The sequence below is a fragment of the Miniopterus schreibersii genome (assembly GCF_964146895.1).
Source record: "Miniopterus schreibersii genome assembly, chromosome: 2".
Classification (NCBI taxonomy): domain Eukaryota; kingdom Metazoa; phylum Chordata; class Mammalia; order Chiroptera; family Miniopteridae; genus Miniopterus; species Miniopterus schreibersii.
This window is the reverse complement of record NC_138102.1, coordinates 7,628,595-7,656,180: the sequence shown is the minus strand read 5'-3', so window position 1 is coordinate 7,656,180 and position 27,586 is coordinate 7,628,595. Positions and strand designations below refer to the sequence as shown.

The window sequence follows — 27,586 nt, the reverse complement described above, 5'->3', positions numbered from 1 at the left end:
CAAAGAAACGATAAACCCTTTTATTTATCTAGGGGCCTCTGTTTTCTTTACCTCTTCACGACAGTCCTGTAAGATAAATAAAAATATTCCTCTTTATATTCTTACTTAAACATCAAACTAATAATTCCCAAATATGGAACTAACATGTACATTAACCCACTCCACAGGGAAGATATATTTCCACAGGGAAGTACCCAGACCCAACCACTCAGTTTATCCCAAGGATCTAAGATTACTTGTAGTTGTTATTTTTTGTATTTGTATTATAAAAGCCATGGTGTGTTTTTTTTTTCATTTTCCAAACACAAAAGTTAAACATTAAATTGGCGCATAATTTAAGGATCCCATTTTCCAAACACAAAAGTTAAACATTAAATTGGCGCATAATTTAAGGATCCCATACGTATATATGTCCTCCAGCTTCCTGCAGTCACCCGTTTGCTGGTATCTCTGAGCTCCCCTGTGGTTGCTCACACTGCTCCAGGTGCCCCTGGCCTCAGGACCCTGCTGCCTCCAACACCCCTCCTGATCACTCTCTGTTAACTCCTCACAATCCCTGGAGGCATACCAACGCGAAGCTGAGTTTAGCGCAGCACATTTCTTTTAGGGGGGAAGCCATGGCCAATGTTTTGTTTTACAGCGGTGCCTGGGTTGTGCTGCACTCTTCCCACCACCGTTGGCCTTTTACAAATGTTTGCTGGAGGCATCTATGTGGAGAGTCCTTAAGTTCTGTAGGATATAGACATATATAGCTTATATGTGTATTTATAAAACAAATCATGTATAATATTTATATGTATACATTAGGAAGAGATTTTATATATATGAAATATATATATTATACATTTTTATATACACACACACATATATATATCCTCTTAGTTCTGTTTCTCTGGAGAACCCTAAGATAGGTAGGCATGTCACCAAAGCTGCTCTAATTAGAGTAAATCTTAGGCCCTTTCCTGGGAGTGCTAGGACAAAGCTGCTCTCTTTTTCTGAATGGTGGAGTTCACATGAGTGACTTGGAATGGCTGTCAGGTGTGAGCCCTGAGCCAGAATCCTAAGACCTAATGCAGGCACCCCACTTACTATCTGTGGGACTGCCCCTTAGTTTTCTCATGTGTATAGTGGGATTATAGTACCAACCACATAGGGTTATTGAAAGGATTAAATGCCCCAATGGGGACTAAGCACTTAGAACAGTGGCTGGGTCATAGTAAATGCTCAACAAAAAAGTGGTGGTGATGATGATGATAGGAACCAGCCTAAGGAAAAAGCTGGTATACAAGAAGGGCAAGAATATGGACTCAGAGCCTTGGTGGCTTCACAAACCACTAGCTCAAACTTGAGAGGCATCCTACTCCCAGGGTTTTCAGTGCCATGAGTTCATAAATTCCTTTATTGAGTAAACCTACTTGGGTTGAGTTTTTATTTCCATCCCGAATGCTGAACCTCTTCTTGACTTTTTTGTTTGCTTGAAGTTTTTTTATTTTTATTTTATGTACAAAGAGCTACCATTCTGCAGTAAGACAGATGTCTTGAATGGTCCATTCACAGAAGTTTGCTCAGTCCAACTTAATGAAGCCCATGTCCTTCAAGGACTCGTGGAAACGCTGGCAGCACATACTGAGGCCATATTTTTGGATGAGACTGTGCTGGTTGGAGCAGACGAGGCAAGAACGAGGAACCCTGACAGAATTTTCTCCCATGGCTCCAGGAGAGCTGCTGGTGACCCATCTTGCTCTCTGATGCAACGAGGCAAAAGGGCCCTCTTCTTGTCTTTCCAAACCCATAAACACAAAAGGTTTGACTCTAACCTTTCCCAGAAAAATGAAGCTACCTATCTACTCTTAGGGGTGACAACTTTCCTGCCCCAGGAAACCCAAAATTGGGGACCAGCCTTCAATACCTCAAAGGTGATTCCCTCTTCTCTTCAACTGCCCCAGTGATTCTTGGGTGGGGTGAACGGGCATTTCACTGAAGAGGAATCAGGAAGGGCCTAGAAGCAATGAAAAGATCACCAGCTCAAGGGAAATGCAAATCAAAAGAACAACAGGATACTATTTCGATTCACTAGTGAGGTAAATATCTGAGTCTTAAAAATTCTAAGTATCAAAAAGTATATGGAGCCAAAGGGACTTTTATATACTGCTGATGAGGGTGTAAACTGTAGTCTACAGAACAACGTGTAAAAACTGGCATCGGGTAAAGCTGAAAACGCCTGTAGGTGATGAGGTGATGATATTACTACTGAGTCTGCCCCTAGAAAACTCAGACGTGTGCCCTGCAACGCGAGAAGGCTCAGCGCTGAGACGCGGTAATGGCAACAAACTGGGGGCTGACGTATCCTTACCCAGGAGGACAGAGAAATAAAATGTGGGACATTTCCTTAATACAGTCCAAAGAATGAAAATGAACGAGCCGCAGCCCCCTGCACCAGCGTGGATACAGCTCGGCTGCGCCCAGCCCGTCCTCCCGGCCCCGGCGTCCCTCCGGCCGAGGAGGCACCGCCAAGTGCAGCGTCTCCCGGCCGCTGTCCTGGGCTTTCTCCTAAAAGGGCCTTGGCTTGAGCTCTTAGGTCTACGCCTCCGATCCCCCTGGAGTCGTTTTTACTAAGTCGCGCTGAGGGTCCAACGCCACTGTTTCGCAGGGCCGTCCCCACGGGGGAACGAGGACACTCACCGAGTCCACGCCACCGGCCGAGGGCGCGGGCTGCAAGGCGGCGCCGGCCCCCCCGCCTGCTCCGCGCTCGGCGGAGGCCAGGAGCCCCGCCCCGAGTTTGGATCCGCCTCTCAGCCGACAGCGCCCGGGTTTTTCGGCGGCGGGGGCTCCACTTCCAGGCTCCGGGCTTTGGAGCCGAGAAACTGGGCGCAGGACGCCGGTGGGAGGGAAAGCTCAGCAAATTCGGGCTCCAGCTCCGCTTTTTGCTGTGATCCAGGCCGCATTTTCCCTCGCGCTCTAGGACGGGGCGGCGTCCCGAGGCGCCTGGTAAACGTGCCGAGGACTCAGCGTGGTGCGTGCTCGTGCGCTCAGCGCGGATTGGCCGCTCGGAGCGGCGCGGGGGTTGGCGGGAGATTCGCGGGTCCGCGGGCTGGGAGAGCGGTTGCGGCGGGGACATGGCCTCTCGGTGGCGGGTGCGGGCGTCGCGAGGCGCGGGGTGAGTGGGGCAGTCCTGGGGGCGCGGGCCGCGGGCCGGTTCTGTCTCCTTCCCGTCCTGCCGCGGTTTGGGCCTCTCGCAGCTGTGCTGCGTAGCGAGGCGCCCCGGCGCCGCCACTGCGTTAGTTTCTCCGTGTGACTCGGGGCCTCGGTTTTCCCGTCTGTAAAATGGGAATAATAACCCCAACCTTTCAGGATTCCCGCGAGCCTTATAGGAGTTACAGTTTAAAACTGCCGAGCGCGCAGGAAAGAATGTGAGCTGGTGTTAGCGTTCCCCTGGGTGGGTGAGTGGAGTCTAAAGTAGTGCCAAGACAGTTTGAAACAAAATGTCCAACAAGTACTTATTGAGGGACTGCGCCTTGCCCGATTTTTCATTCTCGCGACGTGTACTCTGGCGGGTGGTCAGTGTCCTCAAGCCCTTGCTGTCTTTGTAACAAACCACAGCCCTGAAAGCTGAACCGGATCGCGGCGGGATGGGGGTGGAGGGTCGACGAAGCTGCCGCTCGTTACTCCTGAAAGGGGCCCTCCAACTAAAAGACATCTTTCGTTAAAGTGTAGTTGGCATAGGACATACTAGTTTGACGTGTACAATACAGTGATTTGACGTTTATGTACTGGGGATGTGATTATTACCGTAAGTCCAATAGCCATCTTAATTTTAATCAAAAAGGGCATGCACTTAAAAATAGGCTGCAGAACTGCGTTCTAACATATTCGTGGATTTATTGGCAAATATCTGGCTGGCGGTGCCTGGAGCGCCTTTGAAGGCCCGGCCTGCTGCTGCCTAGAGGGGCCTGGGCTTGCTGCGGTGGCGAACAAGGTGAGACCGAGGACTTCCACCGGCTGTGGGAAGGCTGCCTGGAGAAGGTGCCTTCGTAGCTGTGGGTAGCGGGTGGAAGGCGAGCCACGCAGAGCCGAGGGAAAGGCTGGAGCAAAACAGAGCAGGGAGGTGGAATAAACCGAGACTGTGCCCCGTGGGGAAGAGCCAAGACTCCTCGGATTGAAGACAGGGATTGGAAAAAATATACGGGGGCCTAAAGGGCAGCAGGCCAGGGTCGATTTGATTTGATAGTCCAGTGGTCAGTGTCTCCCCACCTCTCTTTCTCACTCACTCTCACTCATATAACATTTTATTTGTATGTAATATATAACTTTTATTTATATATTACATATAACGTATTTTATGTGTTTATATATAAACATTTTTACCTTAGAGACTCACAAAATCTGTTCATTCCTCCTAAAATGCACTGGTGAGCATGCACCAAATTTTTACATATGGTATCACAGAGGTTTCCATATGGTATCACAGAGGTTTCCATCTTTTGGGAGCCCCCCCCCCCCCAGCCTAAGAAAAGAAGGGAACATTTTTTTAAAATTTTTTTTTTTAAAGCACGGTCAAGGTAAGAGACAGTGGAAAGAGTTTAGGGTAAGAAGCTATGCATCTGGCTTTTCTGTTTCTGTTACTTGCCTGTTGTGACCATTGGTGAGATAATAAGTCACTTAACTCTTCTGCACCCTGAAGTCATAAATGTCATAAAGTAGATACCTGTTCTGTCGTCTTTGGGTCTGAGAATCAAAACAGTGTTTCTCCAAGTGGAGTTCCTTGACCAGCAGCATGGGCAGCACCGGGAACTTGTTACAGATGCAAATCTCAGACCCCATCCCAGACTTAATGAGTCAGACACCCTGGGGTGGGGCCTAGCAATCTGTTTTAACAAGCCCTCCAGGTGATTCTGATGCTGGAAGTTTGAGAACCACAGCTTTAAACAGTTTTGCAGCTGCTTGTTCACTGCTGTTAACCATTAGGATGTTTTAACGTCACAATTAGTACACACACGTGCACATATATAACAGTAGGTTTATGAACCTACTATGCCCAGTGCAATCTTATATTCTCCTGTGTGTCCTTTTTAAAAATGTTGGGAAGCCCAGCTGGGCATAGCTCAGCGGCTGAGTGTCCACCTAGAATCCAGGAGATTCCCGGTCAGGGCACATGCCCGGGTTTCGGGCTTGATTCCCAGTAGGGGGCATGCAGGAGGCAGCTGGTCAGTGACGACTCTCTCATCATTGCTATTTCTCTTTCTCTCCCTCTCCCTTCCTCTCTCTGAAATCAATAAAGATATATTTTAAAAAAATTAAAATGCTGGGGGAAACACCTTAAATGACATTATGGGACAGATGATGATATTTGGATATAGATTGTGGATTAGATGATTGTTAAATTTCTTGATATGGAAATTATACTATGAGTAGGCCCTTTCCTAGGAAAGACACACAGATGCAAAGGTAAAGGTGCACAGTGTCTCCAGTTTACCCTACACACACACACACACACACACACACACACACACACACACAGGAAGCAAAGGAGACACAACAAGTGTGAACCTGGGCAGTGGGTATACAGACGTCCTTACACTGTTCTTGTCACTTTCCTGGAAGTTTGAAGTTACATCAAATAAAAAGTTACCCAAAGAAACACTGGCTCAGACACACTAAACTGAGTTTGCTCTTCCCGAGTGGGTGTCTGCACAGCATGTCTGCCAGTCAGGGCACCCTGTGCCCCGAACAGCGCCTGGTGCACAGAAGACCCTTGGCACATGCTCACGGACAACACTATTTCCAGTTTTTATTCTAGTCACTGTTGTTCCATCTGTTAACTTTCAGGTTGTTGAAGATACGTAGCTTTTCCCTTTTATCCTAATGCCCAGTGCAGAGAGGTAGAAGGGTTGGCTCTGGGTTTGAACAGATGCAGATTTTAATGCAGGCTTCTGTCCTGCCTGCCGTGTTGCTTTGGGGAAATACACATGTGTAGCCTGGGATTCACTTCTGCCTCAGGACTGTTGGAGTTAAGTGAGAAGATGTAGGGACAAGAGCCAGACACAGGATGGAATGGGTGTCAGGTGCTTAGTAAATGCTAGTGTCCCTCCCTTTTGCTCAATTATACTATTGATTGGGACTTTGAGAACAAGAGTTACAGCAGGACAGGGAGGTTCCCATGTTCCTGAGGGGAAATGGATGCTATTTTATACATAGGTAATACCATTTGACCTATAAAAATACAACTTGTGAGATATGGGCTCTGCTTTCTAAAACAATTTGCCATAACCTGAGCTTCATTGGGTGCACACCATCAGTGTAAGTAATGAGGACTATAATCTGGAAAGAAAATGCTGGGAAAGGGTTGCAAGTTACGGTGGTTTCCCCAGTTATTTTTAAAATATTTCCTAACTTTTTTGTGTGTTTTTTGCTGTTTAATAGTGGGAGATATTCAAAGAACACTGCAGGAAGAACACATGCCATAAAAGATGTAAGTTATCTTTTTACATTTTAATGTGATTTTCTCATAATTGACAATACAAAGTAACTGCCATTTGGCAGGAGCCTGAGTTTCGGGGACTTCACTGAGTGAGCTCAGTGTTTGTTGTAGTGACTGAGTGTGTTCCTCCGCCTCCCGCTTTTTCCAGTATAATGGAGAATGTTGTCAACGCTTTGAATCTTTTCCCCTGGACCTAGCTCGGTTTTAGTTTCATCTGGATAACAGACACTATTTAAAACAGTACAGCTTTCTGTATGTTGCTATTTTAAAAGTATTATTATAGTTTTAAGTAATTATGCTTTCACAATACTGCACTTAGTCTACATTATAGTTTTACTTTAGGGGAGGGTCTTAGAATAAGTCTGTGTTAAAAGCAGGGACATTTCTTTAACACTCTTGATAGCTAATTTCAAATTACTTTCCAGGGTTTCTCCACTTGGCTTTGGCAGTTCACATTAAGACGTAGAAATGGTGTAGGTGGGTGCCTGCTTTCAGGATGCCCGGTCAGGGAGTCCTCTCTGCTCTCTGTTGCGCCCTGGCTGGCTGGCTCGTGTGGTCACTCCTGCCCGCTGCCCTAACTCCCTAAGGCGAGCAGCTCTTCTTCCCGGGACTCTCCTGCAGGGGTCACTCCGCTGTGCGCTCCTGCCAGCCCTGGGGTGCTTCCTCCCTGGAGGGGTTTCTCTGAGCTCTCCATGCTGCTCCCAACTCTCTTCAGCCAGAGTCCAGCGTGCCTGGGCTGGATTTCTTTAGCTCTCCCGCCCTCCCCCTGGTGGAAGGCGGCTGTGTGCTGGGGCCCGTTTGCCTCAGGAGGGTGGAGGAGCTGTTGGTGCCTCTTCTTGGACGGTCCACCCCAAACACTCCAAGAATAATTTTCACTGGGGGTCTGTTAGTGGTAAAGTTTTTGTTTTCTCCCATCTTCTTTATATCTTCCTGAATTTCCTCATCTGTTTTCCAGAGCTACTATGGAAGTTTTTCCTATTTTCTCTAGGTTTTGGTCTTTCATGAGGATTTGGGGTGGCAAACTTCATGGGGCTTATTAGTACATTGAACCGCAAACCCTGGTCTCTCTGCTTCAACCTTGTCTATCCTCAGAACAGTTGATGACCTTTCAGACCTGTGGGCCTATTTCTGGGCAGAGGCCCATCACTTTCCATAGATCAGGAGTTGGCAAACTGTGGCCCCTGGGCCCAGTCGAGCCTGCCCCCTGCTTTTGTACAGCCCTGAAAGCTAAGAATGGTTTTTACATTTTTTAAATGGTTGAAATAAAATCAAAAGAAAAATATCCCATGACATGGGAAAATGGTGTGAAATTCAGATTTCAGTCCATAAGTAAAGTTCTATCGCAGCGCAGTCATCTGTGCGCTTTCACGCGCGGAGGCTGAGCGGAGCCATTGCCACAGGGGCCCCATGGCCTGCCAAGCCTAAGGTAGTTACTCTCTGGTCCTTTATAGAAAAGTGTGCCAGCGCCCGCCTTAGATGATCAGAGGCGTGTGTGTGTGCCTGTGTGTCCCCACCCCGGAAGTGTCAAGGATCACTTCTTTAGGCAGCAGCGATAGCAGGGGTATCCTTGCTAGTAAGTGGATCAGTTCTGTGATGTTCTTGCTCATAAAGCCGATTCAGTGACTTTGACTTCATTCACTCTTAGAAAGCCGACCAACTGAGCAAGCCCACTGACCTGTATGATTTTTCTGCTCATTCTGATGTCTCAAGCGTGGGCAGGATGAGTGAAAATGAGAAAGATGAAGAACCTTATGAATGCTTTGGTTAGTATTTCTTTTTCTTTTTTTAAAAAAATATGTCTTTATTGATTTCAGAGAGAGGAAGGGAAAGGGAGGGAAGGAGAGATAGAAACATCAATGGTGAGAGAGTCATTGATCAGCTGCCTCCTGCACGCCCCCTGCTGGAGATCGAGCCCACATCTCAGGTATGTGTCCTGACCGGGAATTGAACCACGATCTCCTGGATCATAGGTTGATGCTTAATCGCTGAGCCACACTGGCTGGGCAGCTGGCATAAAATTTAAGAGAATTTTGAAAAAACCCTCTCACATATTTTTAATTTGGTATCAGTATTTTTCATTCTAATTTTCTGTTAATAAAGGATAATATTGTTCATTTTATAAGATGAAAGTAATCATTACCAGAACACATCTTGTATTATGACTTGATAGAGATGTTTTACTTGCCTAAAAATCTGAATGTAAAAGACATGAATCTAAAAGAAATCACATAATTTAAAAAATTAAGATGTAATTCACTTACCCTAAAATTCACCCTTTCAACAAGTGCAATTAAGTGGTGTTTTAGTGTAGTCACAAAATTATACAGCTGTCGGGTGATTACTTCATAAATTAAATAAATGTCTAATCACTGTTATACACTTGGAACTAATATTGTTTGTCAACTGTAATTGAAATATTTTTTTAAATTGTACAACTCACCATTATTCTAGAACATTTTAATCACCCTACAAAGAAACTCCATACACATTAGTAGTCATTCCCTATTCCTTCTTCCTCCCAGCCCCCGGCAGCCATAAATCTACTTCTTGTCTCTGGACTTGTCCATTCGTACAAATCCAATCGTACATACTACATGGTCATTTGTGGCTGGCTTCTTTCACTTAGTGAAGTGTTTCCAAGGTTCACCTGTGTCGTAGCGAGTATCAATGTGCCATCCCTAGGAATGTTTAATCCGTTGTTTGGAGGTACCTCATTTTGTTGGCCATTCATCAGTTTTCACTTTTTGGCCATTATGAGTTATTCTGTGAACATTCATGGACAGGTTTTTTATGGACATGTTTTTGTTTCTCTTGGATGTTCACCGGAGGGGAATTGCTAAGTCATACGGTAATTCTGCTTCAGCCTTCGGAGCAGCCGTCTTACAGAGCAGCTGTCCCACGTTCCATCCCCCAGCAGTGTCCGATGCTCCAGCTTCTCCACATCCTCACTAACATGTGTGTTTATTTGACTACTGTATTCTAGCCACCCTGCTGGGTGTAGAGTAGTATCTCATTGTGTTTGTGTGATAAAATATATACATAACATAAAATTTACCATTTTAACCCTTTTTAAGTGTACAGGTCTGCGGCATTAAGAGCGGTCACTCTGTCATGCCACATCATCACCCTCTGTCTGCACAACTTCATAGTCCCCCAGCTGACACTCCCCGCCCATTAAGAGCAGTTCCCTTCCTCCCCACCCCCCAGCCCAGCTTTTTGTTTCTGCAAACGTGACTGTACATACCTCACATGGGAGGAATCTTACAGTATTTGGCCTTTTGTGCCCTTTTTTTTACTTAACTTGTTTTCAAGTTTCATCCACATTGTAGCACGTGTCAGAATTTTCTCTTAAAGCTGGATAATCCTTCATCCTATATGTATGTTTACCTATTCATCTGTCCATGGGCTTTTGGGTTTCTCTTACCCTTTGACTACTGTGACTAGTACAGATACCTGTTCGAGTTCCTGCTTTCACTTCTTTCGGGTATAAACCCAGGGGTGGAACACATGGTGATTTTTGTGTTCAGTTGTTGAGGACTCACCATGCCATTTTCCACAGTCACAGTGGCTGTGCCATTTTACATTCCCACTGGCAGTGAACACAGGTTTCAGTTTCTGCGCATCCTCACTTGTTTTCTCTCTTGACGGTAGCCATCCTCATGGCTGGGAAATAGCCTCTCACTGTGGTTTTGAGTTGTATTTCCCTAGTGACCAATGATGTTGGGCATAGTTTCCTTTGCTCATTGGCCATCTGTAGATCCTCTCTGAAGACGTGTCCCTTCCTGTCCTTTACCCAGCTTTAAATTGGATTATCTTTTTGTTGTTGAGTTCTAAGAGCCCAGTTTGTATGACTGGTTACATATGGAGACTCAGGATTAATCTGTTTCTCTTTTTTCCTTGTTATCCCCAGTAGTATAAATAGCTCCCTTTGGGTAGTTGAGGGCAATACATAGTATATTACTAACTTTAGAATTGTGCAGTTGATACGATTGTTATTTAAGCAGCTGTTTATTTCAGAATAGGTGTTACATTTGCAGCCATGCTAAAATTTGAGGGTGTAGAAATGGTTGTTTGGCTCTCCTCCTGCACCCCCTGCCTCCATTCAGCTCCACCACTGCTGGCCACCTACCTTCCTTCCCCCAAGTTCTCCGCTGTCCTTAAGCCCGCCCAGCGAGATCTCTCCGGGTAGCCCTCCTTCCTGAGCAGGCAGGAGCGCCCCTCCTCCCAGAATCTCCTTTCTGTGCCTTTCCGCCAAGGCCGCTCGGTCTCCTCTTATCTTCTTTTTTATTCAGGTTAACTTCTTATGCTGGCTAAAGGCTCTAGCAGTGCAGAGTCCAGTAGAGAGCACGGGAGTGCGGGAGGACTGGAGTCCCCCTCTCCAGTGGGCCATTCATGCACAAATACTCACATATACTCGAGTACCCTGAGCTGGGCACTTCGCCAGGCAGTGGAATTGCAAGTGCGTGGAGCACTCCAGCCCTGGTGTTGATAATTCATGCAGTGAGCTGATGCTCCGTCAGGGCACGAAGGGGAATGTCAGGCTCCCTGTTTGTAGTTACCTTTTATCTCTGAAACATTTCATGTAAGGACAGTAACACAGGTGATAATTGATAAATATCCACTGATGGCTAATCTATTTGTATTTATTAATGAAATTGTTTAAATTTTTCATTGTTGAGGTGTGAGATCAAAAACACGTGGTAAGTAGGTTGTGTAACTGATTTTGATTTTGTTAGCCATTTAAACAAAGGAACAACCTTAAACCTCCTTTGTAAAGGAACAACCTTAAACCTGCCCAGGCCAACTTTTAAAGCTGCACTTTTTAAAAAATCTCTTATAGAGCCCCCTCTGCACAGCACTGCTATATACGCTGATGAAGCTGAGCTCTCCAAACACTGTGGATCATCTGTCCCTTCCACTCCGCAAGGAGAGGAAGCAAAAAGAAGGTACGCTCGTATTTCAAGCACTTGCTTATTTTATTCATGGGATCCTAGGCGTGACCCTGCCACGTGATGGGCACTCAGTGGCTGTTTGAATTCGTCCTTCATTCATGCGGCGCCGTGGTTAAGGTGATCGGGCCTCAGCCCCTTGTGCTGGTTCAGATCCTTATTCTGCCCCTGCTGAGTCCTTGACCTTGGGCCAGACACTGCCTAAGACTTACCTTCTAGGCTCCTTCACCTGGAAGACGGGCTAATACAAACTGCCTTACATGCTTGTTTTAAGGTGAATTTACCCTCCCAGGCTTTTGAAGCAGGTTGGCATATCGTAAACTTTGAAATGGTAGTTTTTTATTACTGGTATTTTTTCAACAAGCATGTATTGGGCACTGACTAGGTACCAGGCCCTGTGTTAATAACCCAAAGTGGACATAAGCCTGTCTTCGCGGAGCTCACGGAGCAGGAGATACCAACGAGGAATCGCTGGCGGATCTCGTGGGAAGGGCGCGGCTGAGTTGCGGTTAGGTTGGTGAGGGTGGGGAGAGGAGCATTCCGCACATGAAGGTGGTCCTGATGGCGCTGCGGCTCAGGCTGTCGGGCAGCTGCGGGAGGCTGTGGGCCACTTCCCAGTGCCACCCCTTGACCTCTCCCCAGCGCCGCCTTCTCCGTGCAGCTTGTTCTCCCTACTCCGTTGTGTCAGGCGCCTCGAACATGCATGTTTCACACCACCACGCTTTACATTCACGTTTCCTCCTTCCTTAAATACCCTTCCCTTTATTTCTGTGCCTGGAAAAGTATTTTCAAAAGTCCACTCAAGTGTGGCGAGTACAATGTCTTCCCCAGGCCCCCTGCCTTGTACCCGCATCTCGTCCGTCGCTTACTGAGTGGTCGCTCTGGGTGCCTTTGCCTGTCCCCCTACACAGCGAGCCTCTCATGGCAGACTCTTGATTTGTAAAGGAGGTTCACTCACTGGACTCTGCATTTCGCAGTTGGTGTTAAATGCTTGTATTGAATCGAGTGAAAAAGTGAAAGAATTCACCTATCATCAGAAGTTTAGGCTTTTTCCTTTTCAAAGGACAAAAGGAGTATTTCACCTAGTGATGGGCCCAGAGTATGCACATTTGCTTTCGGTACAAATGATAGACCCGGGAGTGGTAGCTCAGGAGGGTGTAGTTCTCAGACGCGACCGCAAGGTGCTGCAGTGATGGGACATGTAACAACAGCACTTGCCTGCCCAAGATAAACTCATGTGGCCTGGGTGTGGAGTGATGGGGGGGGTGGCCCCACCCATGACAGGTGGGAAACCTCATTAAGTTGAGTTTATTTTTCTGGTGGGCGAGCAACTTAGAGAAGACTTGTGAATACAAATGAAATGTGTGCAGGATATTGATGGCTGCTTCTCTGGTACAGTTCGAACACTTACGAAATTGAAGAAAGTGAAAACGAGTCTGTAGGAAGGAGTGCAAGAAAGGTATGTAGGAGTGCTCTCTCTTCTACCTTAATTTGTAAGATATAAGTTCATATCGTACTTTGTTTAGATGGCAACATAGAAAATGTTCCATACTGTATTTCACATCCTGTTTAGATTGGATGCAGAGAGAAAAAGTTTTGTAGCAGCATTTTTCATAGAGAAAGTATTATGTTTCAGGAGGTACTTTTTAAATTAAAAAGTGAAATATTTTTGTATCTGAAGTGTTTTTCATTACAGAGGTCTCATATCTCTGTACCTTGTCAATTTTAACATTCATGTAATGTGTTTAGGTTGTGATTTACAAAGGCAGACTGATGTATTGAGAATATTCATTTGGAGCTTTCTTTAATCTAGGTTCCTGTCCTATCCACTAATCATGTTGTCATCTCCCTATTATGTTCCATCTTGAAGTTTAATAATGAGAAGTGTGGACTTTGTGGTTAGCTAGTACTGTAAGAATGATAAGCATTTGTATTTTCTAAACCAGTGATGCTGTTTTCTTCACATAGCGAGGAAGAAAACTCAGGCCCGTTAGTGATGAATCTGAGAGCTGTAACGAAAGGGATGTGATGAAAGAAGGTAAACCAACAGAGAAAATAAGTAGCCAACAGCAGGAAGCTACCTCATCTTCAGAACTTTCGGATGAATCAGCTGAACCTGGCACTCCTAAAAAGACAGGGCCTCTCAGTGCCAAATTCTCTGTTGAAAAAGAGACCCGGGCAGCAGAAAGTCGGCTGGTAAGAGAGTGTCTACATCCCCTTGGCAAGAAAAAATGTTTAGGAGGAAAATAAAACATTTTTTTTCCCTTCCAGTTTTTTAAAGAGACTTTTTATATCTTTTATTATAAAAATATTTTTATTTTAGAGTATAGGTATAGAAAGGAAGATAACATTTCCTACAATTCATCACCCAAATTCGGTCTTCAGTTCTTTTACTGGGCTTTTCTGTTCCTAAGTGGGACCAGCACAATTTAGTATTGTAGAATATCATTTTAATGAATGCATGACATTTCATTCATGATCGTGCCATAGTTAAGTCACACTCTTACTTGTGAATGGTTGCATTTAAAAATTTTCAGTGCTTTAATGAATTTCTAGCGAAATCTTTGTGTGCACCTTGATCGTTTAGGGAAAAAAATTGCTACGATAAGATTTCTGGGTCATATGTGTTCTGTTTTAAGATTCTTGACATATAATGTCTTTTGATCAAGCTCTTAATATGTCTTCACCAGCACCTTGATTTTGGCCCATTGAAGCTGATTTCGGACTCTGACCTCCAGAGCTGTTGGAGAATACATTTCTGTTGTTTGAAGGCACCAAGTTGTAGTAATTTACTACAGCAGCCACAGGAAACTAAAACACCTTCCAAGGACTTCTGTTTAGTTATGTGCTTTTTGGTTTTAGAGTTTCTAGGATTTCTTTTTTTTTTTTGTATGTAGTTTCTACTGAGATTTCCTATCATCAAGACCACATTTCCTTGACTTACTTCCTTGGACACACTTATGACAGCTGCTTGTGTTCATTTCCTAGATCAGATATCTGGGCTGTCGGGTCAGTTTTGTTTCCTGTCTTGACCGTGAGTCACGTTTTTTGTGTAGCATTTTAAATCTTGTACTTTCTAATTTTTATTGGACATTGTTGTTGATAGGCTATGGGACTCTGAGTTCTGTTAACTTCGAGTAATGTTGGCTTTTGTTTTGGTAGGTTGCTTGATCTTTGGCTGGGCGTTGGACTTTGCGGGCTTGATTTATCCTTTGATACAGCCAGTCTTCGAAAAGCCTAATGTGTTTTTCAGGCTTCTGTAGCTTAGCAGGACTCAGTCTCTGTGTTAGTTTTCAACTGCTGCATAACAAATTACCACAAACTGTGTGACTTAAAACAACGTGCATGGTTTCCGTAGGTCAGAGGTCCAGGGCCCCTCAGCTGCATTCTCCACCCAGGGCTTCACAAGGCTGGACTCTTCGCCTGAGACTCAGGGTCTCGTCTAGGATCATTCAGGTTGTTAGCAGAATTCGATTCCTTGCTCTTGTAGGCCTGAGGGTCTTGTTTTCTCTCTGGCTGAAGCTGGGGGTCACTCTCAGCACCTGTAGGTTGCCCTTTGGGCCTAGTCATGTGGCCGCTGTGTCCTCAAAGCCAGCCAGAGGCTCCATGTGGCTCCAGTGGAGTCTTATATAATGTAACCTAGTCAAGGCAGCTGTTACCCCATCGTGTTCACAGGCGTCACCACACTCAAGGGGGAGTCTTACAAGTCATCGGGATCATCCTGGAATCCTGTACCCCAACCTCAGGTCCCTGTCTCCCAGTGAATCTGCTCAGGGATTGGTTTTAGGCTGTTAGGATGGGTCTTGAGTAGGCCTTAGTCTAGTGCAGCGTTTCTCAACCCTTTGTCATTTTTGTCCCCCTTAAGAAGCCTTTTTAGACTTTTTTTCTCCTTATTACACCCCCCTATACACACACACAATTAAATTTTAATACCACAAGTATACTGCATACTGTTCACGTACATTACATGGATCCTTTGGAGGTTTACAAACCATTGTAATATCTAAGTTTTTTAATTTTTTGCATCCCCCTTTAAGAATCAGTTTTTGCCCGTTGGGAACAGTAATCCCTGTTTGAGATTGCGTACTCTCGGGTGTGGTTCCCACCCAGAAGTAAGCTGTGGTCTTCCTGCTAGCTCAGCTGCATGAACAGATGTTCACTAGTTTTAATGAGGTTTGTGCATTTTCTGCATCTGATTTTCTGTTACCTGTGACGCTCTTAACCCGTGACAGCCACTCTCTAGTGAGCTATGTAGTCTCTGCACGTGGAGTGCTCGCCAGGGGCTTGCGGAGACGCACCTGGACTCCTGTGGCTCCTCTGAGCAGCTGATTCTGCCTCCTCGGCGGCTCGGATGACGCCCTTGCTCTGCTTGGACTGGCTGCTGTCTGGACGTTGTCCCCTGGCATGGGGTGGGGTGGGGACATTCATGGGGTCCACTTTCTGAGTTGCCTCGTCTTGGTTTGCCTATTGTCCAGTGCCTAAGTACAATTGCCACCCCCACCCCCATTTTATAGTTGTTTTTGGCAAGAAGCTGTTACTCCATCATAACTGGGAAACTGAGCCGATTCCACACCTTATCTTAAACACCGGAAGTTCAGCTTCCTCCACGCAGCCATTGTTAAATACCAGCTGAAAGGTGGTTTCTGTGGGGGCACAGTTTAATTTTTGTGTGTTTCCTTAGATCAATTTAGATAATTTGTAGAATTAACTAATATAGTAACTTAGAAGTAAATAAGAATTGTAGCTAAAGTAGTAACTGACACTGTTTGATAAACTGTCTTAATCCTTTTAAGAAGAAGAAAGCATTTGTGATCTTGCTTCCCAGCAATTGTCCTGAGCTTGGCTCAGATAAATTCTTATAACCGCACCTCCCCCCTTGCCTGCGCCCCCCCCCCCCCCCCCCCCCCCCCCCCCGCCGCCAAAAGAAAAAGGAAAACTTAAGTAAAATTCTTCGGGATGTGTGCATGTGTTTTTCTGTAGAAAACTCAGGAAAAGAAGATGTTTCGTGGCAAAAAAAAGAAATCAAGAAATGAAGCCATGGACCCAGGTACAGAGAGAGGTTTATGCTTTGACAGTCTCTCAGTAATTCCATTTAAAAATTCTCAAGTTAAAAATATGTGACTTTGGAGTAACTTGTTTCCCCCCAGCATCTATCATGAAAATTTTCAACATACAACTAAGGTGAAAGAATTTTACAATATATAGTTAGACTCACCACCTAGATTTTACTGTTAAAATTCATTATATTTGCTTTGTCACCTATCCATTAATCCAGTTTAATTTTTCATCATCTAGAATATATTTTTCATACCTCATTTTGTCTGTGATCTTTCTACAAGGCTTCCTTCATTCTGCATAATTTTTCTCAGACTCATCATGTCATTTTGCATCATTTTATTGACCCAAAAAGTTTATTGAAAAATGTTTCAGAGGAAAATAAAGCATTTTCTCTCTTTCCTTCGGTTCTTTTAAAGGAAAATTTACATATTTTTCTCGTTATAAAAATATTTATTTTAGAAAATTTAGGAAGTATGGAAAATATAAAATCACCTATAATTCCATCACCCAAACGACTACCATGTTTTTGTCTGTGCTCTTTAATCCTGCACTGAGCATGTCTCACCCGAAACGGGACCCCATTCCTGTCATCTTACTGTACCCTAAGTACTTTGCAGGACCTTTGTAGGAGATACTTTGTTCAAGAACTGTAGTTTTGTTCATCTCCTACTATATATTACTACAACTGTCCAGATCAATACACTGGGTCATCTGTTTGAGTTCTGGAAGTGGCCTGTTGGGTTGATGAAATTAAGAAAGTATAGTTACCAGAGGAGAGCTCTGTACCAGCGGTGCCAGGCTCTTAAATAGAGGCACAGCGACATCGTTGCAGGCGGCGCGCTTCAGGCTGCTTCATCAGAGGTTGGGGAGCCCCGAGACAGCAGTGAGAGGGACGGACGGGATAGACAGGGGCCTTGGAGACCCCGCATTGGGTTGGAGAAGTGAGTGTGTCTCCTCCCACATGCTGCTTCAGCTGTAGCTATTTTTAGCAGTTTGATGGGATGGTTTTTGTTGTAGGCTTGTAGAACCCTGGACTAGAGCCAGATTATTGGTAATCCGTATATTACATTGATTTATCTTGATGTTCCAGGTGTTTCCAACCTTACACATATTTGGTGTCTAAAAGGAAAGACAAGCAGTGACATCATGGACTTAGATGTTGTTTTGTCAGCATTTGAGAAAACCCCCCCTGAGTATGGGTAAGTTTGGATGCAATATGTGTACCTCATAAATTTCCCTTGAAACACCACCATGCTTACCCCGCAGCTTTTGATGTGTAGTATTTTCATTTTTCAGTTTTCCACACTTTTACATTTCTGTTATAATTTTTTCTTTAATCCTGTGAATTACTTAGTAGTATGTTTGTGTCCAAATATGTGACTTTTTAATTTATATTTTTGTATTAACCTTCTATCTCAAATGTGTCATCGAATTTCATGGACTGGTGATACCTGTTTTTTGAAATATTGAGGCTTTCTCTGTGACCTAGCACCTAATCTATGGGACTCTAACTAGAATCTCTCATTATTAGAACCATGTAGAATCAGTAATTTTTCCTGATACTTCATCAATTTATGCTGTGTGTAAAAACTTCTATTATGACATCATGTTTAAAATTGCCGTCTTGGTCGAGCACTTTATTCTTCTTAGTAACCCTCTCCATTCCTAGAAATAGATTTTTGTCTTAAAATCTATTTTATCTAATACTAATACAGTGTCACTAGATTTCTTTTGCTAGTAGCATTTGCCAGATTTAATATTCCTTTTACTTTCTTTTACTTCCAACCTTTGTCTGATCTTAAACTTTCTTATAAAATTTTTTTAAATCAAGTGTGAGAGAGAAACATCGATTGGTTGTCTCCTGCACGTGCCCTGCCCAGGAATTGAACCAGCGACCTTTCAGTGCATGGGATGACGCGCCACCAAATGAGCCACCGGCGAGGGCTGATGGGAGGGTTTTGATTACTGGTTCAAGCTCATTAGCTATAGGTTTCTTCAGATTTTTAAAATTTCTTCATGATTCATTCTTGGTAGGTTCTAGGTTTCTAGAAACTTAGGTGTTTCTTCTAGGATATCCAGTTTGTGGCCATATAATTGTTCATAGTAGTCTCTTATGATCCTTTTATTTCTGTGGCATCAGTTACAATGCTTCCCTTCTCATTTATGATTTTTTCCCCAGTCCTTCCCGAGTGCATGCTCATCAGTTTGAGAGAGAGGCAAGTGGTGTGGGGGCAGGGGAGTGAAAGAAAGAAACATCGATTGGCCACCTTCTCGTTCTCGCCCGGCCAATGGTCAGCCTGCAGCCCAGGCCAGCACCCTGACCGAGAGCCGAACCCGTAGCCCGTTGGTGCAGGGGGTGTGCTGAGCCCATCAGGCCACACTAGCCGGGCTCGTTCTGATTTCAAGTCGCCTTTTTTTCTCAGTGTCTATGAGGATATGTCAGTGTTGTTGATCTTTTCACAAAACCAGCTCTTAGGTTCACTGTTTTCCTCTTCTCTATTTTGTGTATTTCTGCCGTCATCTTTATTGTTCCTTCCTTCGGCTAACTTTGGGTTTGGGTTGCTCTTCTTTCTCTAGTTATTTGAGGTATAAAATTGGGCTTTTGATTGGAGATCTTTTTTAATGTAGGTTGTTCCTGCTGTGAACTTCACTCTTTTTTCAGTACTGCTTTTGCCGCATCCCTAAGTGTTGGTACATTTTTTGTTTTCATTTGTGTCAAGATAGTTTCTAATTTCCTTTATTTCTTTGACCCATTGATTGTTCAAGACTGTGTTGTTTAATTTCCACATATTTTTGAATTTTCCAGTTTTCCTTTTGTTAATGATTTCTAGTTTATTCCACTGTGGCCTGAAAAGATACTTGGTATGATTTTAATCTTATTAAACTGGTTGACTTGGTTTGTCTCCTAACATGAGATTTATCATGGGAAATGTTCTGTGTGCTCCAGAAGACCATGGGTTCTGCTGCTCTTGGGTGGAACGTTTTGTTTAGGTTTATTAGGCCCAGTTGGGTCCAGTGTTGTTCCCGTCCTCTGGTTCCTTATTGAGCCTCTGAACGGTTGATCTGCCATCGAAAGTGTTTCAATGTGCTGTCCTTGACTTTGAACTTGTCTGGTGTACTGCAACTTCTTAGTGGTTTTGGGAATGCTCATAAAGGCTTTGGGGCCTTGTATAGCTGTTAAGTTGGTTTTCTGTGGGGAAATGAGGTCTGGGGCTTCTTCCACTGTCTCACTGATGTCACTAGAAATACATTTTCAACATGCGTTTCACGATGAGAACTTATCCAAAGATTTGTATTGGGAAATGCAGGCCTTCTCTTGTGCACTCCTAGCTTCTAAAGAATTAAAAGGACACTTTACAGTGTCCTCTGTGCCGAGGCCTCGCAGGAGTCCCAAGCAGGAGTCTGCTGCAGCCCTGACAGTGTCTGCTGCTGAGTCACAGTCACTGCATCTGCCACTTGCCAGGAAGAATCCAGCCTGGGAGACTGCACCCCCTTCTCTCTTATCACAGGGACCGGAATCTGTTTCCTTTTTGGGTTCAGCTGTATAGTTTTTGAAGAATTGGACAGCTGGCTTTTGGCTACTAACTTGTTGATCAGTCCAGACATTGTAGGAGCTGAAGTCTGCTGGTCATTGGATAGGGGCAGGAAGACTGGGATTGGCTGTGCCTTTCCACATCACAAGGTATCGTGTGGACCTGGTCCCCGAGGGTTGAGGGGAAAGGATTTCCTGTTCTTTTTCTTTTATTGAGACTTTCCAGTATTTTTTAAGCCTGAGAGCGGGCTGCAAGCTGACCATGCCATCTTAGATACTCAGAATGCTGTGTGTAAAATTGTGTTGATGTGCTAAGCAAATGAAACACCTTTCACAATCCTTATTTTGATACCTAGTTTGATCTTTTAAAAAAATTCTGTTACAGACAAAATATAGAATCTAAAATTTGCAAGGAAGCAATCAACAAATTTCATGCTAGTGTGAAAGAAGAACTCATCAAAACGGTAAGTTCATGGACATGGGTGTACTGGTCTAAATCTGTCACTAGTCCTGAGGCTGCATAGTTATCTTAGAAGGACTGCATTTGCTGGCAGTGTGGCAAAGACCTCACTAGAATTATCAGTATTTCACGTTTTAAAATAAATGTGGTATAGTGTAAGCTAATAAACATTTAATTTTGGGAAATGCCGTGTGAGTATTTTTTTTCTGTTTTGTGTAGCTTACGCAAGTCCAGATGTTGAAAACTCTGAGAAGAAAGAATGCTAAGGTAAGTCGTGTGGTTAGAAGCAGGCGGGCACGTAGCGTTAAGTAGAGGCTTGCCTCTGGGTTTGATGCCTTCAGTATGTAGAGATTTTTCTCTCTGTAGTCAGGCTTTTATCTGGTAGATTTGTGGCTGAGTACTGTTCGTGCACACTGAGGAAGGGGCACCCTTTAGCCTAGAAATGGCTAAGAAGCCCAGAATGGATAAGCCTTAAGTAATGCATACTTACCACTTCTGCGGATATAAAAAGCAAAGCCTTTCAGAGTAAAGGGCTGTCCCATGTCCTAGGTGAAAGGACAGCCTCGGGGAAATATTGGGTCACGGGTCAGGAGAGCTCATTCCTTGCCCTTGCTCTGCTACTTGAGTGTTGTACCACCTTTTTGAAAACTGTTCACCAGCAGGTGTGCCACGGGAAAGGCCAGTAGCACCAGGTCCATCTGTTTATGGTTGAGCTTCTAGCTCTAACTTGTGAGTCCAGGAGCCAAGAGTAGCTTCCCCTCTACATTTAGATAGAAATGGATTGGAAACATACACGTTTTCCAGAGGCGTGGTACAAGCCTTTGCTGTTTTTATCCTTAAGCTTTCATCTTATTGGCCAACTCTGCATTGCTTATAGTGCGAACAGTCTGAATGGCCAGCAGTGGAATATTACATAGTGAAAGTGGTGGCTCAGATAATAAAGTTTATTATGCTGAAATGTTCTTTTAAAAAATGTATCAAGACCCTGCGAAACCATTCCAGTATTTTCCTAGTGTACCTAGATAAAATCGAAGCTTCTTTACTGTATGCCTCAGTGAAACTGGACCCCACTTCTTCAAAGCCCTGGAGCAAATAGCCCTGCTGTTCTTTCTCAGAGTCCCCTGGTTTCCTTCAGAGCATGTTATCACAAGTTGTAATTACATACTGTTTGTATGTAATGGAGTCTGTCTTGTTTCCCACTGTATTTCCAACACCTGGCACAGTGTACATGGTGGTGCTCAAAAAGTTATGAAATTAACAAAGAAATTATTGCCTTACTTAGATGATCTCAGATATTGAAAAGAAAAGGCAGCGTTTGGTTGAAGTCCAGGATGAACTGCTTTGGTAAGATGATATCAAAATCCTCTGAGAACTTACCTGGAAGGATTGTGACATGTCCTGTGGGGCTAGGAAAACTGCTGCTGTGCTGGATTAAATCCCAGCTTTTCTCTGGGCTTGGAAGTTCAGTGAAGGTACGTTGCGCTGCAGAGTTGGAGCAGCTTTTAGCAAAGGAGAATTCGGCACTGATCTCTGCCATCAGCGCTCTCAGCTCTGGCCTGAGCAGCAGCCTAATCAGAGACAGCCTGGGGTTTGAATTCAGGCTCTGCCACTTACTGGCTCTGTGACCTTGGGCAGGTTATTTAGCCTCCCAGGCCTCAGTGTCCTCATTTGTAAATGAGCATAGTACCTACGCCTCAGTGTTGTGAGAACTAGATGAATAAACATACAGGAAGTGCCTCTTAGCGTTAACGGTTGTTAATGTTACCAGTGAAACATGTACCTTGGGGTGGCACTCATGTGAATCCATTCCCAAGCCCTGGGAACTAAGCCGCCGAGAGAGAGCAGTTTTCCAAAGGCCACACATTTTTCATCCAGGAACTGGGGCAGTTTTTCCCCCCCACTGGTTTTATTGGACCTTGGGAACAGACAAGATTTTGATAGAAGTAGGGGCAAAAGGGAAGGCTTTTTGCCCATGCTTTTCCTATTGCCTGCCTCTTCCTGCCTGAGGCTATAAAATGTTAACCAAGTTGTTTAAAGTCAGTTCCCCAGACCCTAAAAAGGACTTGAGTTTAGGATATGTAGGGCATATTCTTCTGTGGGCTTCGTTGCTAATTACTCATTGTGCATCGTATTTCAGAGTTTTAAACAGAAAATCTAGAATCTTTCACACATTCAGAGCCAAAGACATCTGAACTACCCAGACCACCTCCCTGTTTTTTCTAACTCACTGGGCATACTCAGTCTCTACACTGTGTAGGCTGTTACACTTGATTATTTGTATCTATTTTTAGAAAAACTGTTCTTTTGTTTTAGTTTAGAACCACAGCTGAAACAACTGCAAACAAAATACGATGAACTGAAGGAGAGAAAATCTTCCCTTAGGAATGCAGCATATTTCTTATCTAATTTAAAACAGCTTCATCAAGATTATTCAGATATTCGAGAGAGAGAACCAAATGTAAAGGAAACGGTAAGTTCAGTGTTTACTTTTCACTGTGCCTCCGAAGCTGTAGGCCTTTGAATGCAGTGCCAGAAGCTTTGAGGATTTGAGGAAAGACAAACAAACGTAGATGCAACATAGTAACAGTTTACCCAAAACAGCAGTACTCTAAATCCATGAAAATTGACATCATCGCTTCTCTAGCCACTTAATTAAGGCTAGAAGAGTAGAGGAGAACCCTGAAACACCTAGTTTATGAAGGTATTGGCCCTTCAGAGAACTGAATCTCATTAAGGGAAGTGTACCCTTTTGTACAAATTTCAGATGAAGGACTAGACTTTATTATAATCGTCGTCAGTGCGAGACCACTCAGACGTGTCTTTAAAACCAGCCTCCTTGGTTCTTTGTTGAGCCCACGCTTGTATCTTTATCTGAAAGACACATCATCCCATAAAGCGGTAGGTGTAAAATCAGAAGTTGAGAAACATAAAAAGGAAATATAGTAGGAGAAAGTGTGGTATATTGTTTTAATAAATTTCATAGTTGCTTCTGGATTGTTGCTGCAGACTTTGCCACTGTTAGGAGAACCAGCTCAGGTTAATAGGGATGTTTTAAGTTTCAGAAGGAAATTTACGTATTTGTACCATATGCACATGTCTTACGGTCACACTCGAGTTCTCCGCTTCCGAGTTCAGTTCTAAGGTGTTTCTTGTTGCTCATCCTCACTCAAGGGTATGTTCATTGGCTCTTGGAGGGAGGGAGGGAGGGAGGGAGGGAGGGAGGGAGGGAGGGAGGGAGGGAGGGAGACAGACATCGGTCACCTCCCTTACACACCCCCACCAGGGATCGAACCCACAACCCTTTGGCGTACTGGACGACGCTCCAGCCAATTGAGCCACCCGGCCAGGGCCAATTTTAGGTTTTGACAGTGTCTAAAAGTCAATTCTCCTGAGCCTAAGGTTTGTTTATAGATTAGAGATCTGGAAATACAATGTTTTTATATTATTTTTTTCCTGTGACAGTACCTAAAGCTTGTCATCTGGAGTTGGAGATTTAGGTACTAAACTTGGAGAAATTGGTGAAACTGAGACACAGTGACTCTACCTTCTTTGAAATACACTCTGTTTCCAGTGTAGCACTTACCCTTTTTTTGCTTTATAGAGTATAGATGTTTGGGTATGTAACTTACCTCCTTTCCCAAACTAAAAATCTAGTGCCTAAGGTTAGTTCTCCCGCACCCCTCCCTGAAAGCAGGTGACCCGTGTAGCTCGGACGCCTTAGGGTCTCAGTGTTTGACTGAATTCCTTTATTATGTGGGTGGTGCAGTCTCACAGCTTTTCTGCTCAGTTTTCATTTGTTAAGAAAATCACAGAAGGGACATCTGTAATACTTTCAACAGTAAAGATATATTAAAAACAAAAAAACAACTCAAAGTGCTCATATAAATGGATCTTAGTAAAAGTCTTTTTGAGTTAAAGAAAAGAAAAAGAAAACCACATAAACACCAAACTATCGTAATTATAAAATTCTGTAAGGGGAATTTGGTTCCTTTCCCTTAGATACAATTTACAACGTGAAGTTTGACTTTGCTAATTATTTTAAAATCAAGAGTTGGGTTTTGTATTCTAATTTTGTCTTTAAGAAATCTGGATTGGCAACTTTCAAGATTTAATTGATCTTCCCAACAAACAATTTCTCTGGATGATGGATTTTTTTCACATGAATTTTTAAGGGCCTGGTGTGCTCATGCCATCAGTTCTTGCAGTAAAAGTAAATCTTAGTTACACTTCCTGCTTAAAACAGGATGCAATCCAGTGAACGTGCTGACACCGGGTTTGATCTGTATCAGGAATGATGTTTCCAGTAATTCACATGCCTCGGTTCTTTGAGCCAACTGGGAGGAGGTCATGACCTCCAACCGCGCAGAGCAGTGCCCTTGGGGCCTTATCCGTCACTCACGTCCTAAGGAAATGGGTCAGGACCAAATTAATGATCCTCCTTCAGCAAAGGAGAGGAGGACGGGTTAATGGGAAGCTCTAATAAAATTGGCATTTGGTCATAACATTGAGCTTTTTAGAACAAATAGGGATATAAAAGTTCTTAGTATTTGTTAATCTAAGTAAGTTATTTTCCTCCAACAGTATGATGCATCCAGCCTTCCAGCTCTGTTATTCAAAGAAAGAACCCTTTTAGGAGCTGAAAGTCATCTGCAAAATATCAACCATCAGTTGGAGAAGCTCCTTGACCAGAAATGAGACCAGCTGCTGAAACATGCCTATGTAAAGATAAGTCCCATGAGCCTGCCTGTTGCCTCATGAAGCTACTTCTTATTGTTAAAGCAACACTGATACATGTGAGAAAGTAAACTAAACTTGTCTAGCTGTTCAGGCTGGTGTTTGACTGTATAGTAGTTTTAGAGGCCATAATTAATTTTCCTGGTTAGTGTTTTGAGTGATTAGTTAAATGTTGACAACTAATTCCAACAGCCACAGACATACAGGCTTTTAACCTATAAATAAATATGCGAAATTAAGTTGATATGAACACAGACTAACTTTGGTTAATAAGAGATTTCTACTGAATTTAAATGCACTGAAGCTAATTTTCAGTAAAACTGGTTTACTTCAGTAAAAACCAAGAATTGGAAAGCACAGTGATAAAACTTAGTTGATATAAACAGATTTAACAGTAAGTTACTATAATTTAATGTTTGTTAATTAGTGTGATTATAAGTATCCATAGTTAATTAGCTAGTCTTGGAAAACTTGTACAATTAGTTCATCAGGAATCTCATCCACTCCACCATTATAACCTAGAAGACTGTTCTCCGCAGCTTCTGCTAATTCAGCATCTTCAGTAGCTTCCCAAAAATAAGTGTCGTCAAGGCCACTGTCCCAGTCAGGGTCAGAACATACAACTTTTGACGCTGTACTAGATGGTGGCACACGAGGATTCTGGGTCTCATCGTTCATCGCTTCATGTGTTGTAAACTCTCCTTCCTTTAGTTCCAAGGGGGAGGGGAAAGAAGAGGTGACAGAAGAATATACTGGTTATTCAGTCAGAATGGGATGCTTCACTAGAGCAATCTTTGATGAGTTAAGGTATTAAGACCAGGACAAAGATATTCAAGTGAGGATGCTACATGATATTGTCTTTGATACAATCACCTTGGGAATGAATTCGTTCATTCAAATATTGCTGCCACTGTAGCCCACACACTGGAAACTCCCAATCTGGAGAAGCCTGCAGTTCCTACAGCACATCCTGCTCAGTAAGTACAGACGGACTAGAGCAAGGGTACATTGATTTTTTTTTTAAAAAGTGGATAGTCCAGCTGAAGGCAAATTAAAAAATATATCCGCTATCTGAAAAGACTTATTTCCCTATTTACAAAGTATTTAAAAATCAAGAACATAGGTTGAAAAAAATTGTTACAGAGAAACAGTTTTGAGACCATTACCAGTGTTGTATCAACATGAAATTTCTGAACATAGTAGCTGCAGCTCTGTGCTTATATTAAGAGATGAAGGGTTTGGTGTTTGCAGCCTCTGTTCAAGAGATTTGTTACGGACTCACTGTCAAATCCTAACACCCCATGTGATGGTCTTTGGAGGCGAGGCCTTTGGGATTTGATCACATCATAAGGGTGGAGCCCTCATGAATCAGTTTAGTGCTCTTATAAGAGAGACCCCAGAGCACGCTCCCTGCTGCCACCTATGACGTAGAAACATAACAGTTGCATCTCTTTATGACCCAGGAAGCTGGCTCTCATCAGACGTCAAGTCAGCCAGCACCTTGATCTTAGATTTCCCAGCCTCCAACACTGTAGGAATGAATTTGTTGTTTATAAGCCACCTGGTCTGTAGTATTGTTACAATAGCCCAAGATGGCAAAGATAAGATTCAGCCAAAGTAATGAATGTGTGGACAGTAGAGGGAGGTGACAAACATGGCCAAATGTTAACAGACAGCAAATCTAGGTGAAGGGCATGCAGGGAAGTTCCTTGTTCTTGTGCAACATTTCTCTACGCTAAAAACGTTTATAAACTACGATGACCAATGCACCAGAAAAGCAGGCGAGTAACACTGATTGGTAGTCAGTTTAAAATACTAAAAACAGGTGAAGCAGAAATGACAAAATGTTAACATTAAAACTAAGTGATAGGTACAGTGGGTGTTCATTATACTGTTTTGTTTTTTTTTAATAAAAAACCAAAGTGAGCTATACAGCACTGTATACTGAAAGTACTTTCAGTCTGGCATTTTCAAGGTATACCGGATAAGCAGAAAAAACAACTTAAAAACCCATTGAAACCACAAACATGCATCACAGTAATACTCCAGATGAACAAGGATGACATTTCTTTCTCCAGAGGCAAAGTTTATTTTTTAAAAATTACTTTATAAAAAATTAATTTGTTCTTGGTTATTTCAAACCACTTCATCAAAGACTGTGGCTGTCAGCTATTTTATGTCCAGTTTCTAGAGACCAAGAATGAGATTTCTATGTTTCTACCTTAAATGTACGAGTTTTTTCAGGAGACTTTTTTTATATTTTTAAATCAAATTGAATAGGTACCAGACCATTATCTAGAATGTAAACCCAAGCACTTACTCAGCTTATATTGGGTAACTTTTATTCTAACCATAAAACCACTGAAAAGTATAGA

General features: G+C 43.4%; 2 protein-coding genes and 1 long non-coding RNA gene across 12 annotated transcripts in view; 1 reads left to right on the top strand and 2 right to left on the bottom strand.

Moving 5' to 3' along the window:
• Positions 1-2,960, bottom strand: LOC308553798. Its single transcript, XR_013998287.1, has 3 exons — positions 2,683-2,960; positions 1,416-1,999; positions 1-66 (listed from the first exon to the last, which is right to left on the bottom strand). It is a non-coding gene; the product is annotated as an uncharacterized lncRNA (long non-coding RNA).
• CENPU (centromere protein U) lies at positions 2,776-25,302 on the top strand. 3 transcript variants are annotated; one of them, XM_081130101.1, is made up of 13 exons: positions 2,776-3,013; positions 6,421-6,469; positions 8,124-8,241; positions 11,319-11,424; positions 12,826-12,886; positions 13,396-13,623; positions 16,408-16,474; positions 17,576-17,684; positions 20,403-20,481; positions 20,697-20,744; positions 21,760-21,821; positions 22,791-22,947; positions 25,059-25,302. In XM_081130101.1, exons 3-13 carry the CDS (start codon positions 8,199-8,201, stop codon positions 25,170-25,172), a joined length of 1,074 nt encoding a protein of 357 aa, XP_080986227.1. In that variant the 5' UTR covers positions 2,776-3,013; positions 6,421-6,469; positions 8,124-8,198; the 3' UTR covers positions 25,173-25,302. The 3 variants fall into 3 exon arrangements, with proteins under 3 accessions (XP_080986227.1, XP_080986226.1, XP_080986228.1); XM_081130100.1 differs by having other exon boundaries at positions 3,008-3,157; XM_081130102.1 differs by lacking the exon at positions 2,776-3,013 and adding an exon at positions 3,662-3,976.
• Positions 25,303-25,519: 217 nt separating this feature from the next.
• Positions 25,520-27,586, bottom strand: part of PRIMPOL (primase and DNA directed polymerase) — a 35,140-nt gene continuing 33,073 nt past the window's right edge. For all 8 annotated transcript variants that reach the window (XM_081130096.1, XM_081130093.1, XM_081130097.1 and 5 more), the window contains one exon: positions 25,520-25,916. In XM_081130096.1, the coding sequence (XP_080986222.1) occupies positions 25,668-25,916 (249 nt within the window). In that variant the 3' untranslated portion in view covers positions 25,520-25,667. The remainder of the gene's footprint in view (positions 25,917-27,586) is intronic.

Coding starts and splice junctions, on each gene's coding strand:
- CENPU (XM_081130100.1), top strand. CDS start 3,117: ATGGCCTCTCGGTGGCGGGTGCGGGCGTCGCGAGGCGCGGG. Junction 12,887..13,395: donor TAGGAAGGAGTGCAAGAAAG/GTATGTAGGAGT, acceptor TTCTTCACATAG/CGAGGAAGAAAACTCAGGCC. Junction 13,624..16,407: donor GGGCAGCAGAAAGTCGGCTG/GTAAGAGAGTGT, acceptor GTTTTTCTGTAG/AAAACTCAGGAAAAGAAGAT.